This window comes from Panthera uncia, chromosome E3 (assembly GCF_023721935.1).
Source record: "Panthera uncia isolate 11264 chromosome E3, Puncia_PCG_1.0, whole genome shotgun sequence".
Lineage (NCBI taxonomy): Eukaryota > Metazoa > Chordata > Mammalia > Carnivora > Felidae > Panthera > Panthera uncia.
Window position 1 is genome coordinate 23,522,869 of NC_064815.1, and position 25,154 is coordinate 23,548,022.

General features: G+C 46.9%; 1 protein-coding gene and 1 non-coding gene across 5 annotated transcripts in view; both read left to right on the forward strand.

The window, feature by feature from the left end:
* The first annotated feature begins 2,172 nt into the window (after nt 1-2,172).
* LOC125928165 (general transcription factor II-I repeat domain-containing protein 2B) overlaps nt 2,173-25,154 on the forward strand; it is a 51,330-nt gene continuing 28,348 nt past the window's right edge. The window contains exons 1-5 of one of the 4 annotated variants that reach the window (XM_049638763.1): nt 2,173-2,532; nt 3,595-4,291; nt 12,638-12,741; nt 21,823-21,961; nt 24,437-24,556. In XM_049638763.1, the coding sequence (XP_049494720.1) occupies nt 12,643-12,741; nt 21,823-21,961; nt 24,437-24,556 (358 nt within the window). In that variant the 5' untranslated portion in view covers nt 2,173-2,532; nt 3,595-4,291; nt 12,638-12,642. The remainder of the gene's footprint in view (nt 2,533-3,594; nt 4,292-12,637; nt 12,742-21,822; nt 21,962-24,436; nt 24,557-25,154) is intronic. The other 3 variants (XM_049638764.1, XR_007459579.1, XM_049638765.1) reach the window with 3 other exon arrangements.
* On the forward strand, nt 9,173-9,280 carry LOC125928683 (U6 spliceosomal RNA). The gene has a single exon (XR_007459738.1). It is a non-coding gene; the product is annotated as a U6 spliceosomal RNA (small nuclear RNA).

The following is a 25,154-nucleotide window of genomic DNA, read 5'->3' on the forward strand; positions in this document are numbered from 1 at the left end:
GCGCAGAGCCCAATATGGGACTAGAACTCACAAACAGCGAGATCATGACCGGAGCCGAAATCAAGAGTAGGTTGCTTAACTGAGTGAGCCACCCAGGCTCCCCTATTATTGCGTTTTTTTATTCTCGTGTTTGTCTTTTAGTTGTTTCAGGCGAGAAGGTGAATCCAATCCTGGTGACCTCATCTTGGCCGAAAGCATAACTCAGGACCTTTTACTTTTGTTCTGAGACGGAAAAGTTACAGGACAACCGTGAGCAGAGGAGTGAAACGAGTTACGGGTTCCAGGATTTTTCCAGTTGCTGTGTTAAGAAGGGTCTGAAGAGAGTTAAGGGCAGGATCAGGGAGACAAATTAGGAGTCTGTTGCAGGAGACGATGGCGGCTTGGACCAGTGTGGTGGTAGTCGTGGTCGGAGGGTACTTAGGAAATCGGAGCTGACTGGCTTGTCTGAAGGATGAGCAGCGGGAATGGGAGAAGCGAAGTAACTGGAAGAATGGCGCTCCAGTAACTGAGATGGGAAAGAACTACAGGAGAATCCCCAGAGAGGGTGGGTCGCGTCTGGCTTGAGCTGCCTCTTCCTCCTCCACGCGAAGTGTCAAAGTAGCCAGTCGGTTGTACAAACCAAGCTGGAGGTGAGCGGGCAGGGCTGAAGATACGTACTTGAGAGGCATCACCATATGGAAGGTTTGTAAAGACCTGAGATTGGACACAGTCATCTAAGGAGTGGGAGCAGGCAGCGAAGAGATCCAGGACAGCCCCGGCGAATGGTCATGTCAAGTGCTGACAGATCAAGCGACTCACAAACTGAAAAATGGCGAGCGATGCGGGGGTCACTCATGACCTTGGAGTGAACAGTTTTAGTGGAGTGGGGTGGGGGGCTAACTGGAGCGGGCTCAAGGGAGAATAAGAGGAGAGAAATCAGACTCTTGTTGATGTCAGCTGCTCTTTCAAACCACTGGCGTGTTTTGACATTTTAAACAAATGGTTCGAAACATTGAAACTCTTCCTGTGGAAGATTTTAAAAAGCGGATTAGAAAACTGTTTCCAGGTTCCTTGTCAAGTAGGAGTTTTAGGCCGCTCCTTGTTTTTGGCAACAAAACAGAACCAATCCTCCTTACTCATCAATTTCATGTTTGTGAATTCACCTACCGACTCATGCTTTCTTGGTCATCCTCAGACACGCGCCCAGTGGCAAGAAAACAACTGGGCATTGCCTGATGCACACTTCCCAGAGGAGGTGGGCACGCTTGTGTTAGCTCTCGCACTGTAAACAAGTGTCCTTTCCCTGGTCTTTTTTTTTTTTTTTTTTTTTAATGTTTATTTTTGAGACAGAGCATGAGTGCGAGAGGGGCAGAGAAAGCAGTAGACACAGAATCTGACACAGGCTCCAGACTCCGAGCTGTCAGCACAGAGCCTGATGCAGGGCTCGAACTCCCCAATTGCCATAGCGTGACCTGAGCCGAAGTCAGACACTCAACCGACTGAGCCACCCACGCACCCTTCCCTGGCTTTTTAATGCTACGTTTTCCACATTTTGTGCCTCTTGTTGGTGATTTTGCTGCTTAAAGTGGCTCTCAGACATAGTGCTCAACTGTTGTCTGGTGCCCCTAAGCACAAGAAGACTGTGATGTGCCTTAAGTAGAAAATGCCTGTGTTAGGTAAGGTTCCCTCGGGCATGAGCTGTAGATAGTGCTGTTGGCCATCAGTTCAACTAATGAATTGACAATGCATGTTACATAAGGTGTCTTTGAACAGACACACACATAAAACAGGGTTACGTATTGACAGGTTCGCAAAAATGTCATGACCAGAGGCTGGCAGAAACCTAACCTTGTATTACCCTGCGGAGTAGTGGTTCAGTCTTGCTCATTGTTTGCCTAACTTCATAGAACACAACTCTTTGGGATGAGGAGAATCAACTGTAACATAATGGGAATATTTTCCAACATCTCTTTTAAAAATAACATCAAGGGGCACCTGGGTGGCTCAGTCGGTTGAGCGTCCGACTGCGGTTCAGGTCATGATCTCATGGTTGGCGAGTTCAAGGCCCACATCAGGCTTTGTGCTGACAGCTCGGAGCCTGCTTCGGATTCTCTGCCTCCTCTCTCTCTCTCTCTCTCTCTCTCTGCCCCTCCTCTGCTCTCTCTCTCTCTCAAAAATAAATAAACATTAAAAAATAATAAAAATTTTAAAAATTAAAATAATGTCAAAAAAGCAGGCACTTTGAAAAAAAATTTTTAATGCTTATTTTTGAGAGGGAGAGACAGGGACACAGAATCTGAAGCAGGCTGCAGGCTCCAAGCTGTCAGCACAGAGCCCAACACAGGGCTGGAACCCATGAACTGCGAGATCATGACGCAAGCCGAAGTTGGATGCTCAACAGTCTGAGCCACCCAGGCGCCCCTGAAGCAGGCACTTTTCTAATTAAGTTTTATTTTTTTTAATCCCAGTATCGTCAATATACACTGTTATATTAGTTTCAGGTATATAATACAGTGATTCAACACTGCTGTACATCACTGAGCGCTCGTCATGGTAAGTGTATTCTCTTTAATCCCCACCCCCTCCCCTCTAAGTAACCAGCTTGTTATCTATAGTCAAGAATCTGTTTCTTGGTTTGTGATACTTTCAAAATTACTTGTTGAATTGTTAGCTTTACTCTGAAAGGATATGGTTTTTTTTTTTTTTTTTTTTTTTTTTTAACGTTTATTTATTTTTGAGACAGAGAGAGACAGAGCATGAACAGGGGAGGGGCAGAGAGAGAGGGAGACACAGAATCGGAAGCAGGCTCCAGGCTCTGAGCCATCAGCCCAGAGCCTGACGCGGGGCTCGAACCCACAGACCGCGAGATCGTGACCTGAGCTGAAGTCGGACGCTTAACCGACTGAGCCACCCAGGTGCCCCGGATATGGTTTTTTTTTAATGTTTATTTATTTAGAGAGAGAGAGAAAGAAAGCGTGGGCAGGTGAGGGACAGAGACAGACACAGAGAGAGAGAGAGAGAGAGAGAGAGAGAGAGAGAATCCCAAGCAGGCTTCACGCTGACAGTGCAGAGCCCGACTAGGGACTGGATCTCATGGAGTGTGAGATCGTGATCTGAGGTGAGATCAAGTCAGATGTTAAACCACTGAGCCACCCAGGTGTTTGTTTTTTTTTTTTTTTTAACAGCATCTGCTAGGAAGCATATCTTTGATAGACACAGAAAGAAAGTCTCAGCAAATTTGAGACACTTGTCTTTTTGCAAAATAAATGTATATTAGTGGGGCACCTGGGTGACTCTGCCGGTTACCGGACTCTGATCACAGCTCAGGTTTTGATCTCAGGGTTGAGTTCTGCCCTGTGCTGAGCTCTGTGCTGGGAGTGGAGTCTACTTAGAAGGAAAGACAGACAGAAAGAAAGCGTGTACTAGAACATATAAACTGCGAGACAGTAATTACCTGTGGGGAAGAGAAGGGAACAAGAACAGTGCCTTCGGTTGTGTCTCTGTAATATTTCTTAAAACTATGAAATAAATATGGCACACTAGGTTACATCTGAGCGATGGGTAGGTAAATGGTTTCTGTTCTTTTCTCCTTTTGGCACAATAATACACGTAAAGCGTAACTAAGAAGAAATAACACTACTGTAATCCTGGGCTGTTTGCTGGAGCGCCACCACCAACGGATGAAAGGCTCAAGATTGGTTGGCGATGGCACTGACCCTACCAAAAGGTCGGGACACGCCGTTACAGTTCCTGACAAATAACTCGATGGCTTCAAGGCAGAGTCTCGGGTCCGTCGAGTTGCAACCTCACCGCTTTAAAGCCACAAGCTACAGGCGTGCAAAATACCATATTAAACAACTGCACGAAAGGAGGCCCACGTCTGGGGGCGGTGTGCAGGGGTGAGGCGGGACACATGCCAGCCACTCATCAAAGGCTGGGGACCGAGGCGCACGCCTGGCCTTCTGCGGACCGCGGCTGAGCCTGCAAACAAATCCGGCGTGCAGCTCCTCTGGATTCCACAGCACCGGAAACGGCAACGCCCACTGGGGGCGCTGCGGACCACGAGTGGAGGCTGCCTTCCAGGAAGCCAAAAAAAAAAAAAAAAAAAAAACCACACACAACGGGGGTGGGGGGGTGAAGAAAGAAAGAGAAAAAGGAGGGATAGTGGAGAGCCGGGCCCCGGCCGCCGCCCCCACGCCGCGCCCCGCCTCTTCGCCGCCAGGGCCGCCGCCGCTGCCCACGGCCGCTCCCCGGCGGTCCAGCCGTCAGACCCCTCTGCTGACCCGGCGCTGCCCGCCGCCGGGGACCTCAGGTGCGTACCCGGCCCCCGCCGCGGCCGCCATTAAGAGCGGGTGCCTCTCCTGGAACTTTCTACGCTCGCGGGGGCTGGCCAGTGGGAAGACTGGGGCGGGGGAGGCAGGCCGGCCGTCCAGGCGCACGGCGGGAGGCGCCCCTGTCGCCGCCCCGGCGGCCCCAGAACCCCGTTCCCCGCGGGGCCGGGCTCAGGAGTGGGGGTGGGGCAGGGAAACCCCGCCGCGGGGACAACGGTCGCGCGCACGGACGCGCAGCCCTGTCCTCTCTGATTGGCTGGGCGGGGGCGGCGGGGGCGGGCGTCTGCAGGCTCTGGGCTCTCTGGGCCCAGTGCGCGTGAGGTCACGCTCGGCCTGGCGTACGTGGGGCTCTCCCGCTGCGTGCGGACGTGCTTGATTGGGTAGGTGAGGGGCGGGGCCGCGGCTGTTGCCTGGTAACTGCCGGGGCGACACGGCGAAGGCGTGGGACTCCGCCCCCCGCGTCGCGCGTGGCGAAGGGTCCCCCGCGTGGGTTCTCGCGTGGATTGTAGCAGCGAGCGGACTGGGGCGCCCTGTCTGTTAGAAGAGGAGCCACCGACCCCGTGCTGCGGTCCGTCTCGGTGATGGCTTAGAGTTCAAGGGCGGAAGGGCATTCTCCGCCTGTCAGACCCAAGCTTAGCTGTTTTAGTAACGGCTTTATTGAGATAGGTCGTCAGGTGCGCCTTTTATAGTGTATGATCCATGGTTTTGGGTCCACTCAGAGAGCTGTGCGGTCACCACCGTCGTATCTCAGCACTTTTCCGTCACCCAAAAAGAAGCCCCCTTCCCCTTCCCAGCCCCCTGCAACCGCCAGTGTCCTGTCTACCTAGGTGGTTCTGCCTGTTCTGGACGTTTCCCGGTAGATGGGCTCATCCTTAGGAGTCTGTGTCTTTAACTTTTTTTTTATGGCTGAGTAGTGATCCATTGTATAGTATAGATATGCCATGTTTCCCCCTCCCCGCCAATGGATATTTGGGTTGTTTCTACTTCTTGGCTGTAATGAGTAATGCTGTACGATGGACATTCGTGCACGTGTTTTTGTGAGGACCTGTTTTTTACTCTTCGGTATATACCACGGAGTGGAATTGCTGAGCCCAAATGTGCCTTTCGAGGGGAAAAGGTTTCATGTTTTGGTGGCCTGCTGGTAATGGTTTGTGTGACTGGCACAGGGGGCCTTCAGTACCCACAGGACTTGGTGTCAGGCTGCAACAGGTGTTAAGCTGCAGTGCTGATGTGGACTGGTTCTCAGTTCTACCTGCCTGCCCGTTACTTCCTGAAATGGGCTGCCTGAGCTCTGGGTCTTTACCAGGACCTTTACCCGGAATGCCTGGACATTCTCTTCCTCATTCTCAAGCTGCCCAACTTGGAAATCATGCTGGCGTGCCTTCATCATCTTATCCCTTTCGGTTACTCTGTTTCCACATGCCCTGGACCATTTCAGGGGTGGTCTGGCTTTCATTTAGCCTTTATTACCTGGTATTCCGCCCGGTCTATGGAGGTCTGTCCCACTTGAGAGCAGTGGAGGTAGAATTTATTCACCTTTCTTTCTTGGTGCCCTTCCTGTGAGCAGTGTACGCCAGGTGCTCAAAATGTGTTTTTAAGTTTTTATTAATTTTGGCTAAGCTAAAGTTCTTGACTAGTTGTTAATATTTAAACTTGACTAATCTTACTCTGTGACCTTGAAAATACATATTATTTCTTGTTCTCTTCCATATTCCTTGCTAATTGCAGAATAGAATACCTTGTTGTCTTGAAATTTATTGATATTTATTTATTTTAATTTTTTTAATCTTTATTTTTGAGAGAGACTGCACAAGCAGGGGAGGGAGACACAGAATCCAAAGCAGGCTCCAGGCTTCCAGCTGTCAGCACAGAGCCTGACGCAGGGCTCACTCATGAACTGCGAGTTCATGACATGAGCCAAAGTCGGAAGCTCGACCGACTGAGCCACCCAGGCGCCCCTATTTATATATTTTTTAATTTAATCTTTCTTTCATTTTTGGAAGGAAGAGAGCGCACCAGTGGGGGGCGCAGAGAGAGAGGGGGACAGAGGATCCAAGGCAGGCCCTGCACTGACAGTAGAGAGCCTGATGTGGGGCTCAAACTCACAAACCCCATGCGGGGCTCCAGTCCATGAACCGTGAGATCATGACCTGAGCTGATGTCAGAAATGTAATGGACTGAGCCACCCAGATGCCCCTGTTATTTTTTTTAACGTTTATTTATTTGTTTTGAGAGAGAGAGAGAAATCATGCGCATGAGCCAGGGAGGGGCAGAGAAAGAGGGAGAGAGAGAATCCCAAGCAGGCTCCATGCTGCCAGCACAAAGCCTGATACGGGGCTCAGTCTCACGAATTCTGAGATAATGGCCTGAGCCGAAATCAAGAGTCGGACGCTCAACTGACTCAGCCACTCCGGCACCCCTGTTGTTACTTTCTTTTAAGTTTTTATCTGGCTTTATTGAGATATTATCGGCATGTAACGTTGTGTTAGTTTTAGATGTACAGTGTAGTGATTTGCTATATGTATGTATTGCAATATGGTCACAACTAGTTTAAGCAACATCACCTCATGTAAGTTACAAATTTTGTTTTTTAGTGTTTATTTATTTTTAGAGAGAGAGAGAGCACAGACAAGGGGCAGAGAGGGGCAGAGAGAGAATCCCAAGCAGGCTCCGCACCGTCAGCACAGAGCCGGACAAGGGGCTCAGTCTCATGAACCATGAGATCATGACCTGAGGTGAGGTCAGGAATTGGATGCTTTACCGACTGAACCACCAGGCGCCCCACGCGTTGTTGTTTTCTTGTAATGAGAACTTCTAACATTCATCCTCTTAGCAACTTTCAAACATACAGTACAGTGTTGTTAACTCCAGTTGCCATCCTGTGAGTCATAGCCCCAGGACTTCCTATTTTATGACTGGAACTCGGTACCTTTAACCCCCTCCATACATTTGTGTTGAATGGTGAATAGGTCCACTTGAGTTTATAGTTCCCACTTACTGTGGCCCGAACTTTGGAGAAGGTGACAACTCAGGAACTTAATTAAAATCAAGGTCTCCGAGGGGCGCCCAGACGGCTCGGTGGGTTGAGTGTCCCGACTTCGGCTCAGGTCACGATCTCCCAGTTTGCGCATTCGAGTCCCGCATCGGGCTCTGTGCTGACAGCTCGGAGCCTGGAGCCCACTTTGGATTCTGTGTCTCCCTCTCTGCCCCTCCCCTGCTCGTGCTCTCTCTCGCTCTCAAAAATAAATAAACATTAAAAAAAAAGTTTTTTTAATAATAAAATAAAGGCCTCAGAGACCTGAAAAATTCACCTTTGGAAAGGAAAACCCAGAAACAGTCTGAAAAATAAACTGGGCCACTATTTCAAGATGTGAGGGGTTTGCCAAATGGAGCAGATGACATTCTAAATGATGAACAGTATAGGTGATGGAAGTGAATGCTGGATCAGGGATGGGCAAACTTCTTCTGTGAAAGGCCAGATAATAAGTATTTTCGGTCTCTGTCACATGCATGCAACCCTGTCTTTGCAGGAAAGCAGCTACAGCTGAGATGGAAACATCTGTGTTTCAGTAAAACTTTATTTACAAAAAGACGTGGCAGTCTGGATTTGACCCACAGGCTGCAGATTGTTTACTCCTGTTCTAGATGTTTGCTTTCCATTAGCAAAATTTTGCATTGAGCAGGAGAGACCCACAGCCCTCAAGGATTGCTGGGAAAATATGTGAGATTTGAGAGGGGTTTTGTTTTGTTTTGTTTACATCTCCAGTCTTAGAAAAAAATTGGGGCCCCTGGCTGGCTCAGTCAGAAGAGCCTGTGACTCACTCGATCTCGAGGTCAGGAGTTCGAGCCCCACATTGGGTATAGATTGCTCAAATAAATATACTTTTTAAAACCCAATAAATACAAGAGCAAAAGGTTAAGCACTGTGTAAAATCTCTGATCTAAAGGAACATTGCTTATTCTTTAGATTTGAATAGAAAAGAATTAATCACCAGGTAAGCTTTGGGAGATTTTACTCTGTGGTACAAGCTCTCACCGTTAAGGAATTTTAGCTTTGTTAGAATGAAACATGAGGACCCCTGGGTGGCTCAGTCAGTTGAGCGTCCAGCTCTGGATTTCGGCTCAGGTCATGTTCTCATGGTTCGTGAATTCAAGCCCTGCATCAGGCTCTGTACTGACAGCCTGGAGCCTGCTTGGTATTCTCTCTCTCTCTTTCTCTCTCTCTCTCTCTCTCTCTCTCTCTCAAAATAATAAACTTTTAAAAAAAGGGGGGGGGGGAGAATGCAGTGATTTTTTTCCTGGAAAATGTTCTCAGGGTGGGAGACCCCAGATCAGCTTCTAATCATGTTTCGTTGTATTGTTTTAAGTAATCGCTACACCCAGCACAGGGCTTAAACTCACGACCCCAGGATCAAGAGTCACATGCTCCAGCGACTCAGCCAGGCAGGCGCCCCCAGCTTTCATTATTTCTGATGCTCCATTACTGGATGGGGTCTTCTAAGTCAGAAAATTGAAAAGACAAGGTTCCTGCCTGCATTCGTTGCTAGGTGAAGGATGCAACAAAACGATAGTTATGCAACACTCGCTTTTTTGTCATTGCGGGTAGCGCAGTGGATACCAAGTGATCATATCCTTTTCAGTTCCACCTCGCTTGATTTTGCCTATTATGTATTCTCTTGTAAAAACCGGAGTTTTGACATCACAGTCCTCTTAGGGATTACTGTGGTGTAATTAGCAGAAATGATACCTGTACCAGGGGCACTAACAGATGTCAATCAAGCAGCTCACTCTTGGGTTTTGCAGGCAGGCTTTGCTAGAACCGTCTCCATGCAAAAAATCGTGCAAAAGGAGAGATAACGACGGTGCTTGCTTCAGCAGCTCGTACGCTCAAGTTGGAACAACACGGAGAAGAGTAGCACGGCCCCTGCACGTGGATGGCACACAAAATGAAATAGATACAGTGGTGTCCATACCTGCACTTGACTTAGGAGAGTTCAGCCATGGTCGAATTGCAACAGTGAAAAGAGGAAAATCACTATTTAAATATTTTAGGCACCTTCTGTCGTTCCAGTGGAGGAACATCCGACTTACGAGCACGCAGGACACAGGAGCCTGGAATATTCCAGTCCCTTAAAGGGTCTCAGTTCTCAGGGGCCTCTCAACAGGAGCATCTCAAAGCACCATATGGGATTCCAGTGTTTTAAAATGTGCTTTTTGGGGCACCCGGGGTGGCTCTGTCGGTTAAGCGTCCGGCTCTTGGTTTCGGCTCAGGTCATGATCTCGTGGTTCGTGGGTTTGAGCCCCGCATCGGGGCCTGTGCTGACAGTGTGGAGCCTGTTGGGCTCTCGTTCTGTCTCTCTCTCTCTCTCTCTCAAAAATAAGTAAATATATTTTTTAATGTGTTTTTTGGGGGGTCACCTGGCTGGCTTGGTCGGTGGGACGTGTGTGACTCTTGATCTCAGGGTTGTGAGTTCAAGCCCCAGGTTTGGTGTGGAGATTGATTAAAAATAAAATCTCTAAAAAAATGTGTGTTTTTCATACATCGTGGCCCCTAAACTAGTTCACTGGATGATTAATGGAAGAAACCATGTCAACGCTGCAGGGAAAACTGGCTGGCGGGACTCCATGAAGGGTTACGATCAGAGACATGGTCACAGTGAATGTAGTAGTCCTGCCATCAACACGTGAGTCATCAAACAGTGGCATTTCGTGTTCCAGTAGCTGCTTGGTGACCAGCCAAATAGGTGATAAGATTTTAGACAGATGGAAAATATTAAAATTGTGGCTGAAAGACATGAACTCTGAAGATACAGTCATTGATGGCAAAATTCGGAAAGAAAAGGGAGCCCTCCCCCGACCCAAGAAGAATGGCCTTCTGATACGCAGCTCAAAGTCACTCTGAGTGGTTGACATGTTTCAGGACCACCGCCTTGAAAAAATGTGCGTAGTGTTGGCAAAGTTGCATCGGGTGATAAAGAGCTAGAAGTCAGCTCCCTAAACAATTAACTCATAGAAGGAAAATGTTCCCTCTGGGACAGATAATTTATTGCTTCCTAAGATAATTTTGACCATGGGTGAATTTGCCTTTGGACGTACCTACTTCCGTTATAATATGGGACTCTGATGTAGGAAAAGTTTGGGTTTGTTTTTTTTTAATGTTTATTTATTTATTTATTTTGAGAGAGAGACAGAGAGCACATTTGGGAGCAGGAGAGGGGCAGAGCGAGGGGGGAGAGAGAATCCCAAGCAGGCTCCTTGCCATCAGTGCAGAGCCCAATGTGAGGCTCTACCTCATGAACCATGAGATCATGACCTGAGCTGAAATCAAGAGTCAGATGCTTAACTGCCTGACCCCCGCCCCCACCCCCCTACAGCTTTTTGTTTTGTTTTGTTTTGTTTTGTTTTGTTTTTTTAGCTGACAACACTCTGTCAGATAGGATACAGAGCACTTGAAATTCTCACGTATTAGCAATAGGAACACAAAATAGTACAGCCACTTTGGAAAACAGTTTAGTCCTTTCCTATAAAGCTTAAAAAGCCTACTTCTCTTGGGGCGCCTGGGTGGCTCAGCCAGTTAAGCATTTGACTTCAGCTCAGGTCGTGATCTCACGGTTCATGAGCTTGAACCCCGCATCCAGCTCTCTGCTGACAGCATGAAACCTGCCTTGGATCCTCTCTCTCCCCGTCTCTCTGCCTCTCCCCTGCATGTGTGTACATGCGCGCGCTCTCTCTCAAAAAAAAATTACAGATCTTACACTCAAAAGAATGAACTTTACATAAATTATACCTTAATTAAAAAAATTTTTAAATGACACGAACAGGTCTTTCTTTAATAACCAAAGATGTGAAATGTAATCCTACTAAGGATCTAGTATACAGCAATTATAAATAATTTTAAAATAAAAACTTTCCTTTATTTAAAAGGAAACTGCGAGTGATCCATTTTTTTGACCATTTTTTTCCCTTGCTAAATAAAATCTGCAGACATAAACAATGTTTGAGTTCAGAGATGAGTGCCCCACTTTGATTGCTTTATGCTCCGCTTCATTGAGAGACCTCTGTACTTGGAGGTTATTTTAAGCACATGGAACACCATGTCCTTTTTCATGTTACAAACCACCCACACATAAACAGCTTATAATTACAGACTTCTACTTGTTCTCAAAAATGGGTGTGATAACAAGAAGACACTCAAAGGTTTTAGGATCATTATTTAAAAGCTTCAAATTGGGGGTGCCTGGGTGGCTCAGTCGGTTGAGCCTCCGACTTGGGCTCAGGTCATGATCTCACGGTTCGTGAGTTCAAGCCCTGTGTCAGGCACTGTGCTGACAGCTCAGAGCCTGGAGCCTCCTTCGGATTCTGTGTCTCGTTCTCTCTCTCTGCCCCTCCCCTGCTTGTGCTCTCTCTCTTTCTCAAAAATAAATAAAAACATTTAAAAAAGAATACAAAAAAAAATACAAGCCTCAAGTTGAAGTGTGTATATTTCCTCAATCACTCGTGGCCAGGTCATGCCTGGTACGAAGTCACATTCTATTTCATAATAGGGAGACTGATTTATAAAAAGTTTTAACCAAAAACATTTGCATCCTAATGGTTCTGCTAGCCTATGGTCTGTCTCAGGAAGAACATAAATCTAATTAAGGCATCCTCAAGTGTCTTCAGAGAATTTATTTATTATTATTTTCTTAATGTTTATTTTTGAGAGAGAGAGACAGAGCGTGAGCAGGGGAGGGACAGAGAGAGAGAGGGAGACACAGAATCCGAAGCAGGCTCCAGGCTCCGAGCTGTCAGCACAGAACCCGACGCGGGGCTCGAACTCACAAACTGCAAGATCGTGACCTGAACCAGTTAGACGCTTAACTGACTGAGCCACACAGGCACCCCTATTTTATTTTATTTTATTTTATTTTATTTTATTTTATTTTATATTTTATTTTATTTTATTTTATTTTATTTTATTTTATTTTATTTTTTTATTCTATTCTATTCTATTCTATTCTATTCTATTTTTAGTGTGTATTTAGTTTGAGATAGCACTGGTGGGAAGAGGGGCAGAGAGTGAGGAGAGAGAGAATCCCAAGCAGGCTCCACGCTGTCAGCATGGAGCCTGAAGCGGGGCTCGATCTTATGAACCATGAGAGCATGACCAGAGCCAAAATCAAGAGTTGGACTCTTCACCGACTCAGCCCCCCAGGCGCCCCGGTTTCTTCACCCATAAAGGGAGGTGGCAGCTAGGTCATCTGTGAGAACCGTCCCAGCTCTAGATGCGTACTTAGAGGTCACTGAGGATTTCTACCACTCACTGTCTTGTTACTTCTCTTGGACAGGGATCATGGCCCAGGTGGCGGTGTCTGCCCTGCCCATGGAGAACGAGGAGGCCTCAGAGAGCAGGATGGTGGTGACGTTCCTCGTGTCCGCTCTGGAGTCCATGGTGAGGCGGTCTGCGGTTCTGTACAATGTCCCCTAGTTGGACCACTGTCGAAATCCTAGAGCTGGGCCACACTCTGACGCTCGGCCGCAGTTCTGTACCCTGTCTGTGTAACCGTACCCTTCTGCGTAGAGGTCACGGGCTGGGCAGGTGATTTTAAAGCCGCTTCTTACATGGTGGAAGTAATTCTGTCAATGTGAACTTTCCGGATCTGAAAATTTAATGAAGGCACCTCTCTTCCCTTGTTTGAGAACGTTTCTGCTCTAAATTCAAAAGCAAACCAATAGGCTATTTCTGCACGTCTATTTAGGTCCGATGTGCAAAATGTACCTCGTGGGTAAAAACATGGTGAGAAACATGTATAACCTCAAAGTGTCTGATTGCAAGATACTTACCGATTAGAAAGGGAAAATCAGCACCTTAATAAAAGTGGAGAAACCTGAGAAACACCCCCTTTAATCAAGCGATCAGAGTGGACATCAGCAGTAATGGGACAGACCGACATCCCACGCCTCCCGACGTGACGCTCCAGGCGGGGGCTTCACCATTTCTGTGCCATTCCTGCCCAAAACGCATGCCGAATCTAATGGGGAAACACCAGGCAAGCCAAATTAAGGGACATTCTACAAAATGACTGGGCTGGACTTTTAATAAACATCAATGTCACGAAAGACAAAGACTGGAGAACCATTTCAGATCGAAGGACAACTGAAGAGCCAGGACGTCATGTAGAAACTGTGACCCTGGGCTGGATCCTTGACCGGAAAAAAATAAATAGATTTTTTCTTTTTCTATAAAGAACACTACTTTTTTAAAAATTTTTTAATGTTTATTTATTTTTGAGAGACAGAGACAGAGAATGAGTAGGGGAGGGGCAGAGAGACAGGGAGACACAGAATCCAGAGCAGGCTCCAGGCTCTGAGCTGTCAGCACAGAGCCGGACATGGGGCTCGAACTCATGAACTGTGAGATCATGACCTGAGCCAATGTCGGATGCTTAACAGACTGAGCCACCCAAGTGCCCCTCTATAAGGAACGTTATTGGGTCTGGGCCCCTGGCTGGCTCAGTCTCAGGAGTATGCGACTCTTGATCTGGAGGTCGCAAGTTCAAGCCCCACATTGGGTGCAGAGATTACCTAAAAGTAAATAAACCTTTAGAAAAAGGATATTACGGGGTCAGCTGGCAAAATACCAAACACACACGAAGCTCCCTCTCATGCACACGTACATGTGCGCACACACACGCGCGCTCACACCCCTAGAACCATCATGTTTGAACTAGAAAACCAAATGTAAAGAGAAATTTTGAAAGTAACCCGAAGTAAACTGAATAATGGCCCCCAAGATGTCTGTGTCCTCACCCCCTGTGCCTGTGAATGTTCTTACTTGGCAAAAGGAACCTTACAGATGTGATTAAGTTAAGGATCTTGAGATAGGGACATTATCTTAGGTTATCTGAGGGTAGATAGATAAAACTGTTTTAAAAAAAAACTTGGAATAAATTTTAAAAGAAAGTGTCAGTGTCTGTTTGAAGAACAAACTAGAAATGTTTTACTCAAGAACTGACCATCTTCCTTCCCTTGACAAATGTTCATAAAGTGCCTTCCACGTCTGAGCCCTTTTTTAGGCACTGGGGCCACAAGCTTTTTGAAAAGACAGATAAGGTCCTCCTCAGACGATCCCACGTCCTATTTGGGGAGACAGACGATAAACAAATTCCATGTGGATGTTTATATTGGTAAAGATAATAAATAACAAAAACAGAGGGTCAAGAAACACTTGGAGCGAGAACAAGTGGTTATGGCGGGGTGATCTGGGGGAGATTCTGTGGGCAGTTGCCTTTTATGCAAAGACGTGGATGAACTGAAGACGTAGGCCAGGCCGGTATCCAGCGGCAGAGTGCTCGGTGAGAACAGCTTGTGCAAAGGCCCCGAGGTGGAAACAGGTGTGGTATTTTGGAGGAGCATCAAGAAGTCCAGTAACGCTGCAGCAGGGGGAGGAAAGGAGAGGTGGCCAGAGGTAAGATTAACAAGGCACCAGGTGGCCAGATCATGTAGAGCTCGGGGCTTCTCTCCTCAGGGCTCTGGGAAGCCATTGGAATGTTCTGAGTGAAGGAATCATTTGGGGGAGTGGTTCCAACGGCAGTGGACTAGGCTGGAAATGGTGGAGGTGGGGAGAAGTGATGGCTCCAGAAGGGTCTGTGGAGTTGACAGGACTTAGCGATGGGTTGGATGTGAGCCGTGAGGTTTTCTTGGGGGAAAAAAAAATCAAGAGTATTTTTCATATTGTGATAAGGTATATAAAGATCACAAAATTTACTGGTTTCACCACTTTTAAGCGCACAGTTCAAGGGCATGAAATGCAACCGCATTGATGTGCTGCTGTGGTCACTGTCCCTCTCCAGAGTTTTCCGTCTTCCTCAATCGAAACTCTGTCCTCATTAAACAAAATTACTCCCCACCCATCCTTCCCCTAACCCTATGGAAATCAAGTAGAGTTGTGTTGTTGTTGTTGTTGTTGTTGTTGTTGTTGTTGTTGTTAAGATTTTATTTTTAAGGGGCGCCTGGGTGGCTCAGTTGGATGAACCTCTGACTCTTGTTTTCGGCTTACGTCATGATCTCACAGTTCATGAGTTTGAACCCCACCTTGGGCTCTGTGCTGACAGTGCGGAGCCTGCTTGGGATTCTCTCTCTCCTTCTCTCTCTGTCCCTCCCATGTGCTTGCTCTCTCTCTCTCTCTCTCAAAATAAGTAAAATAAACTTTAAAAAAAAATTATTTTTTTAAAAATAAATAAAATAAAATTTTAAAAGATTTTATTTTTAGGCAATCTCTACCGCCAATGTGAGGCTCGAACTCACAACTCTGAGATCCAAGAGTCACATGCTCCACCAACTGAGCCAGTCAGGCGCCCCTGATTTTTTATATAATACACTTTTATTTAGGAATACTTCGTTTTTATTTTTATTTTGAGAGAGAGCGTGCACGCGCAAGCAGGGATAAGGGGCAGAGGGAGAGAGAATCCCAAGTAGGCTCAGACCAGAGCCCGACGCGGGGCTCAATCCCACGACCCTGGGAAATGACCTGAGCCGAACTCAAAAGTCAGACGCTCAACCGACTGAGCCACCCAGGTACCCCTGTTTAGGAATACTTTAAAGATTTACGGAAAAGTTGCAGAGTGAGAGATCTCCCACGTGCCCCTCACCTGTCACTTACCTAACTACGGCACATTTGTCCAGATTGATAGATCAGTATTGCTCTCTCACTACTAGCCAGCTCCATACTTTCCTCGATTTTCATCAGCATTGTTTTGTTTTGTTTTTTTCAACCTGTTATTGTTTTTAATTTTTTTTAACATTTATTTTTTGAGAGACAGAGAGGGATAGAGTGTGAGTGGGAATGGGACAGAGAGAGGGGGAGACACAGAATCCGAAGCAGGCTCCAGGCTCCGAGCTGTCAGCACAGAGCCCGTTGTGGGGCTCGAACTCACGAACTGCGAGATCAGGACCTGAGCCGAAGTCAGATGCTTAACCGACTGAGCCCCCCAGGCGCCCCAAGATTTTACTATTTTTAAACGATCTCTACACCCAGTTTGGGGCTCAAACTCACAACCTTGAGATCAAGACTCGCACGCCCGTCCTTTCTCTGTCCAAGGTCCACTGGTGGCACCACATTCCTTCCGGTCATCAGGTCTCCTTAGGCGCCTCTCATCTGTGACAGCTTCCCAGTCTTCCCTTGTGTTCCATGACCTTGACGGTTTAGAAGAGGACTGGTCAGGCCTTATATCGAGTCTCTGTCAATCTGGGTTTCTCTGAGGTTTCACCTCCTGTTTGGACTGGGCTTTTGGAAAGAAGACCACAGAGGTGAGATGCACCCCCCCACCCCATCACATTGTATCGGGGCGCACGACATCACCGTGACCTGTCGCCAGTGGGGCTCACCTCGGTCTCTTGGTCAAGGCGGTGTGATGGTTAACTTTATGTGTCGACCTGACTGGGCCACGGAATGCCCATTATTTCTGGGGGCGTCCGTGAGGGTGTTTCAGGAAGAGATTAGCACTTGAATTGCCGGGCAGAGCAAAGCAGGTGGCCCTCCCCACCATGAGTGGGCGTCACCCAGCCCGTGGAGAGCCCGAATAGAACAGAAACTCAGAGGAATGGTCCAGTCCCCTTTCTGTCCGACTGCTCGAGCGGGGACATCCATCTTCTGCCCTTGCCCTTCTGGCTCTCGGGCCTTTGGACTCAGAGTTGAATCTATACCGTCAGCTCTCGGGCTCTCAGAACTTAGAACTGCCCCTCTTGCGTCTGCAGCTTGTGGACGGCCCGTCATGGGACTTCTCAGCCTCCGTAATCGCATGAGCTAATTCCTTATAAGGACCCGCACATTAGCGAAAGAGAGAGGCAGAGAGAAAGAGAGATCGATTATCTCCTAGTAGGTCTCTCGAGAGAATCCTAACACAAGTAATGTCTGCCGTGTTTCTTCATCATACAGTCGCTGTATTTCCCCCTCCATGTCTGGTTCTTGGGAAGCAGGTCACAAAGTCCAGCCCACGACTGATGATCCTCGTAATGGGAAGGTGTCATGGCCTCTGTCACGGTGCTGGTGGGAGTATGAGCCCCGCTGAAATGTTACCTGTAATATGTTTGAAGAAGCTGACAAGAATTGGGGGGCGCTGGGGTGGCTCAGTCGGTTGGGCCTCTGACTTCTGCTCAGGTCATGATCCCAAGGTCGTGGAATCGAGCCCTACATCAGGCTTGGCATTGAGTGTGGAGCCCACTTGGAATTCTCTCTCTCTCTCCCTCTCTCTCTCTCTCTCTCTCTCTCTCTCTGCCCCTCCCCCCCCACACACACACACTCTATGTGTCAAAAATAAATACCTATTTTTTTTTAATGAGTGACTCTAGGGGCACCTGGGTGGCTCAGTCAGTTGAGCATCCCACTTCTACTCAGGTCATGATCTCACAGCTCATGAGTTTGAGCCCTGTGTTGGGCTCTGTGCTGACAGCTCAGAGCCTGGAACCTGCTTCATAGTCTGTGTCTCCCTCTCTCTCTGCCCCTCCTCTGCTCACCCTCTGTCTATCAAAAATAAATATTAAAAAAAATTTTGGGGGGGGTGCCTGGGTGGCTGAGTCAGTTAAGCGTCTGACTTTGGCTCAGGTCAAGATCTCATGGTTAGTGAGTTCCAGCCCCGCGTCAAGCTCTGTGCTGACAGCTCAGAGCCTGGAGCCTGCTTTGGATTCTGTGTCTCCCCCTCTCTCTGCCCTTCCCCCGCTCGTGCTCTGTCTCTCTCTGTCTCTCAATAATAAATAAACATTAAAAAAATTGTTTTTAAATTTTTTAATGAACAACTCTACTGGATACCAGGTTCTCTATTTCAGATAGATTAAATGCCGAATGTCAGGTTCATTCGACACAAACACAGAGAGATTTGCCATGAAGCTAACAGAGCTTAAACTTCCTGCCCTCCTCTTACAGTGGCCCCTCCCGTGGCTGTGGGAGAACCCCAGCAATATGTGCATGTATGCATTTGCACAGATTTCTAGGTAAGATATTTTCTTTTTTTTTTTTTTAATTTTTTTTTTAACATTTATTTATTTTTGAGACAGAGAGAGACAGAGCATGAATGGGGGAGGGTCAGAGAGAAAGAGGGAGACGCAGAATCTGAAACAGGCTCCAGGCTCTGAGCTGTCAGCACAGAGCCCGATGTGGGGCTCGAACTCACGGACTGCGAGATCATGACCTGAGGTGAAGTCGGCCGCTTAACCGGCTGAGCCACCCAGGCGCCCCTCTAGGTAAGATATTTTAACCACATCAGCTAAAACCACATCGCTGTCTCCTCTCACTTTCTTGCTGCCACAACCCCTGTATCTGTTTCCCGTTGCTGCTGTCATTAAGTCCCACGAACGTAGTGCCTTTAAACAACATGCACTTACTTCGAGGCGCCTGGGTGGCTCATTTGTTTGAGCGTCCCACTTCAGCAAAGGTCACGATCTCGCAGTGTGAGTTCGAGCCCCACGTCCGGCTCTGTGCTGACAGCTCAGAGCCTGGAGCCTGTTTCAGATTCTGTGACTCCCTCTCTCTCTGCCCCTAACCCACTGGCATTCTGTCTCTGTCTCTCTCAGAACTAAATAAACATTTTAAAAGAATTTAAAAAACAACAACAACATACGCTTACTGTTAAGACAGTTCTAGAGGTCCGGAGGCAGGAAATGGGGTTTTATGGGGCTCGGATCAAAGGATCACTGAGCCTTCATTCCTCCTGGAGGCTTCCAAGGAGAATATGTGGCTTGCCTTTTCCAGCTTCTGAAGGCTGCCCGCATTTCTTGACTCATGCTCCCTTCCAGCAAGGGTCCACTCTGCCCTCTGCTTCCCTTGTCACCTGTTCTTCTTCCTCCTGCCTCTGGCCCTTACCAAGAACGTGGTGACTGCATTCGGTCCACCTGCATAGTCCAAGATAACCTTCCCCAAAACAGTCACATCTGCAAAGTCCCTGTTGCCACAGGAGGGAATATATTCACAGGCTCTGGGGATTAGGATATGGACATCTTTGGGGGGACATTATTGTGCCTCCCAGGATCCCCTGTGGCAGGGGATACTGGAGTGGACACAGGCACCTTCGGGGTCTCAAAAGGGGAAGCTCCGTTGCATATACGTTTAGTTTTAGTTTAGCTTCTTAGGTGACTTGCTGTCATTTCTGTGTCGAGGTGAGCTATTGCTAGGGACCCCAGCATGGGAACGGTTTCCAGGAATATTCTTACGATCCAGTGGGTCCACTCACCCAATGATGGGACATCAAGGGGTATGTTACGACCTGAGGTCACCCTGTGGTGTGAATATGTACTCAACTCCAGAAGGATGTGGGGAGCAGAGGAAAAACAGGTCTTAAATGTGCAGAGCCAGAGGGGCCTGGGTGGCTCAGACGGTTGAATGTCAGACTCTTCATTTTGATTCAGGTCATAATTCCAGGGTCATGGGATCGAGCCGTGCATCGGTCTCCACACTGAGCATGGAGCCTGCTTAAGATTCTCTCCCTCTGCCCCTCTCCCCCGCTCATGCTTGTGCGCGTCCTCTCTCTCTCTTTCAAATGAATGATTGAGTGAATGAGTGAGTGAATCAATGAATGAATGAATGAATGAATGAAGCCAGAAGCTAGTCCTGGAAAATCCTTCCAGTCGTTAAATGGGTAAATTGTAAATAGGGGACTTGTTTCTCTCAAGACAGAACTCCTCTCTGGTCAAGAACAGACTGTCCACTGTAGCATCTGCAGTCATAAATGCACCACACGTTCTTTTAAATCTGTGGAAGGAATTGCACAAAGTAGAATCTTTCAGAATTCTCGTCTGTAGGGCATATAGCCTATAGCACTGTGATGATAGCCGGCGTGTCTTACATAGGAATTTTCATGTTTTATGCATCCCTACCATCAATAATAAAAATGCAGTCAACCATGTTGGAGGAAATATTAAGTTATCTCTCTGTTCTCTCTATAGAAAATATTACAGAATTATTGTCACGGGAAGAGGCAATCAAAGAGTCTGTAGCCAAAAATGTAGGGGAAGAGGGCATGTTGGAGAGGCATGTCACTGGTAAAAATACTGCACCCAATTTCGACAAGCAACAAGCAATTCTCTGGCCCCAGTGTCCTGCAGTTTAACTCAGTTCTGACTCTTATCTCTGTGGAGAGAGTGTCAGATCCCACAGGTTAAGGGCTCAACCCTCCGAGGCCGCCCATCGCTTCAGACACTAACATCAAATCCAGGTTGCCAGCTGGGCTTCTGACCGATGGCTATAGATCGGAAGTTCCACAGCCCCCCACGTTGGGTCTGCTTGATTGGCTAGAGCAGCTCACAGAACCCAGAAGCATTTTACTTACTGGATTACTGGCTGATTACAAAAGGATGTAACTTAGGAACAGCCAGAAACAAGAGATGCAGAGGGCAAGGTAGGGGGAAGGGTGCGAAGCTGCCGTGTCCTCGCCCAGCTAGCCACTCTCCCTAAATCACCAAGTGTTTACCCACCCGGGAGCTCCGACTCTGTCCTTTCGGGTTTTTATGGAAGCTTCATAATATAGGCACAGTTGATTACAACACTGGCCATTAGAGATTGAAATTAACCCCTATCCCTCCTCTCCTTCCCAGAGGCCAGGGAAGCCACTCCTCCAATCACGCGGTCGGTTCCCCTGGCCACCAGCCCCATCAGGTGCCCACCTGGAGTTACCTCATCACCCTTGACCAAAGACACTGCTCTCAGGAAATTCCAAGACTTTCAGGAGCTCTGTGCCAGAAACAGAATGGATGAAGACCAAATATGTATTTTTTAGGTGGCTAATAAAAATATGGCCTTCTCTGGGTTGTATGATGTTTATAGTATTTGCTTAGTGGATGCGTTTCATTTTTCTTTCCTGGGGGACTTTTCTTATTTAAAAAAAATTTTTTTACCTTTATTTATTTATTTTTTTGAGAGACAGAGAAAGAGCACCAGTGGGGAGGGGTAGAGAGAAAGAGACACACACACACACAATCCAAAGCAGGTTCCAGGCTCTGAGCTGTCAGCACAGAGCCAGACACAGGACTTGAACCCACGAACCATGAGATCATGACCTGAACCAAAATCGGACACTTAACCGACTGAGCCACCCAGGCGCCCCTGTATTTTTTTTTTTAATTGAGTAATCTCTATGCCTAACATGGGGCTCAAACTTACAACCCTGAGATCAAGAGTCTCATGCTTGAGGCACCTGGGCGGCTCAGTCAGTTGGGAGTCTAACTCTTGATTTTGGCTCAGGTCATGATCCCAGGGTCATGGAATCGAGCCTTGTGTTGGGCTCCGTGCTGTCAGTGCAGATCCCGCTTGGGATTCTCTCTCTCCGTCTCTCTCTGCCCCTCCTCTGCTTGCATTCTCTCTGTCTCTCAAAATAAACAAACATTAAAAAAAAAAAAGTGGGTGGCTTCAAAAAGGAAAGTTAAAAGAGTCTCGCGCTCTACCAACTGAGTCAGCCTGGCACTCCTATATTTTCTGCTTAAAGCAGAGCCTCTTAGGCTCCGCAAAATCTGGTATATAATACTTCATTCTTTGTTTCTATTTCAGTGTAAAGAGCTGGCCAAGTCCAAGGCAGAAGTGGCCTGCATCGCAATGTATGAGACAGACGTGTTTGTTGTTGGAACCGAGAAAGGACGTGCTTTTGTCAACGCCAGGACGGATTTACAGAAGGATTTTGCAAACTACTGTGGGTGTTAACAGTTTTATCCTTTGTATTCATGACTCTTAAAATACTTGCAGGGAAGACTTATGTAATGTTTTCTTCTACAACAGTCTCAGCAGGGGCACCTTGGTGGCTGTTGGGTGGTTAAGCGTCTGACTTCGGCTCAGGTCACAATCTTACGGCTTGTGGGTTCGAGCCCCGCATTGGGCTCGACAGCTCAGAGCCTGGAGCCTGCTTCAGAATCTGTGTCTGCCTCTCTCTCTGCCCCTGCCCTGCTCGTGCTCTGTCTCTGTCTCTCTATCTCTCTCTCTCAAAAATAAATATTTAAAAAACCTTTTTTAAAAATAGCCTACACGTTATCCTGAAAATGGTTCTGATACGTCTCTTGACTTGGCATACCAGCAAATATCTGCTTAACACTGATAGGTCCAAGAAACATGGTCAGTGTATTCTGTACTTTGTCCTCAGAGGCACCCTGGTTTTATAAAATAAATTTGAGGAACATAGAGTAAATTGTCTTTGATTCCTAAAATAAACCCACATTAAAATAAATTCTTATTTTACTTGTTCCCAGAGGAAAGGGAATAAAAAAAACTCTGGGCTCGTCAGGTGGTCCATTGAGTTAACAACCATTTTCTCTTTTTTCGCTATGGGACCTTCAGAGCCTTTTCTCTTTTCTTTAACGTTTGTTTATTTTTGAGAGAGAGAGAGAGACAGAGTGCAAAGGGGGAGGGATGGAGAGAGAGACACACACAGTCTCAGAAGCAGGCTTCAGGCTCTGAGCTGTCACTACAGAGCCCAGTGTGGGGCTCGAACTCACACACTGTGAGATCACCACCTGGGCTGCAGTCAGACGCTTGACTGACTGAGCCAACCAGGTGCCCCTTTAGAGCTTTTAATGTGTTATAAGTGTCCAGCAGCTCTAGTGAGTGGATGTGGCCACATGCAACAGAAACTAGGATGTTAAAACCTACACCTTGTATAGCAATGGTCTCTACCATGGTAGGTCATCCACCTAGCACCTTAGTATTTTCTGGAACCAAGAAAGGAAAAACAAAACCCACCAAAGTTATGAGAGGATGTAATGTCATTAGGACTGTGGAGAGAGACAATAGATGAACATAGCTGTAGATGTTTCCAAAGGTCGTCAGAGGGGATGGGAACATGAATAAATATTTACATATGTCCAGATCATCAGTATGTATGTAAGGGAGAGAGGGATTGATTGATTCAGATTGGTTTCCAAGACCAAAATTATAGTCTCCACAATCAGGAAGATAGATTCAAATATGAAGCAATCTTTAAATAATACAGTAAGTGTATAATAGATGAACAGGAAGGGTGTCCTCAACTCATTAATGTCAGTTGCCAGATGGATGTCTAATCGTTGAGATTTAATTACAGACTTTTTCAAGTTTCCCAGTTGCATACTCATTTTTCAGATATAGGGCTATTCATACTTTCTATTTCTTCAGTGCCCATTTCAGTAAACTTTATTTTCAACTTTATTGTTTTTAAAAAAAATTTTTAACGTCTATTTATTTTTGAGAGGGAGAGACACAGAGTACGAGCGGGGGAGAGGCAGAGAGAGAGAGAGGGAGACACAATCTGAAGCAGGCTCCAGGCTCTGAGCTGTCAACACAGAGCCTGACGCGGAGCTCGAGCTCATGAACTGTAAGATCACGACCTAAGCCGAAGTCAGATGCTTAATACACTGAGCCACCCAGACGCCCCTCAACTTTATTTTTAACTTGTTCATTTCATGTACGTTGTTGAATCTGTTGGGGAAAAAAATGGTTTACAGTATTTGCTTTGTAATTTTAATGTCTGTGTTGATGTCTCTACTTTTGTGACGGTGAAGGTCCTCCTATGGTCACTTTCAGACCGTATAGCAAATAACATTTTTGTTATCGTTTCCTTTGAACTACTACTATTCCCTCTGTGTTGAATTATTTATAGTTCTTTATCAACAGATTCATTTCAGAGGTGACCACCATGTTATACTATCCTGTTCATCATAAATACCCTTTCTTGGGGCGTTTGGGTGGCTCGGTCAGTTGAACGTCCCAGCGTCAGCTCAGGTCATGATCTCGTGGTCTGAGTTCGAGCCCCATGTCGGGCTCTGTGCTGACAGCTCAGAGCCTGGAGCCTGCTTCAGATTCTGTGTCTCCCTTTCTCTCTACCCCTCCCCCACTCATGCTCTGTCTCTCTCTCTCTCTCTCTTAAAAATAAATAAACATTAAAATGTTTTTTTTAATGTTTATAAAAAAATCTTGTTTTAGGGGCACCTGGCTGGCTTAGTCGGTAGGACATGTGAGTCTTGATCTTGGGGGTCGTGTGTTTGAGTCCCACGTTGGGGGTAGTTTACTTATAAAAAAAGATCTTGTTTTATGTTTATCCATTTCCCCCTCTTTCCGGTATAATACCAGAAGCGTAGACATTGAGGGAATGTTCGGAACAAGCGCTTGAAGACTGACTGTGCCTGTCGCTTGTTTACAGGCATTGCCGAAGGGGTGCGTGAGGCCAGATCCCCATGTCCTGCGAACGGGATGCAGATCGATTCAGGAGAAACAGAAATACTCAGAAAAGCAGTTGAGGACTATTTCTGCTTTTGTTACGGTAAAGTTCACGTCACCCATTAGGATCAGCATAGGTCACTAAGGAGCTGGAGTGTTACAGATCACTTTATTGGTGTGACTGTTTAGATGCCACTAACATTTAAGACTCTACATTCTCCTTAAGCCAAGAGCCAGATCTTCAGGACCAGAGGGCGCCTTGCAGAAGACAGCTTGATCTCTGCTGGTCCATAGAAACCTCTGATTGATCAGCCTTCATTCTTCATTCTTTGCTTCCATTTGAGGGAGCCCCCACTGCAAGGCCAACGCAATTGTACCTGACCTTTGAACCATGCAGGGGATGGGACACCCACCCCACTGCGGTCGAAAATCCATATCTAATCTTTGACTCCCCCAAAACTCAGCTAATAATAGCCTGCTGTTGACTGGAAGCCTTACTGGTAACAAAAACAGTCCATTATTACCTCTTTCGTATGTCATACGTATTACACAATGTATTTCTGCAATACAGTAAGCTAGAGGAAAGAGTTATTAAGAAAATTGTCAGGAAGAAGGGCATCTTGGCCGGCTCAGTCGGTGGAGCGTGTGACTCTTGATCTGGGCGTTGTAAGTTCGAGCCCCACGATGGGTGTAGAGATTAC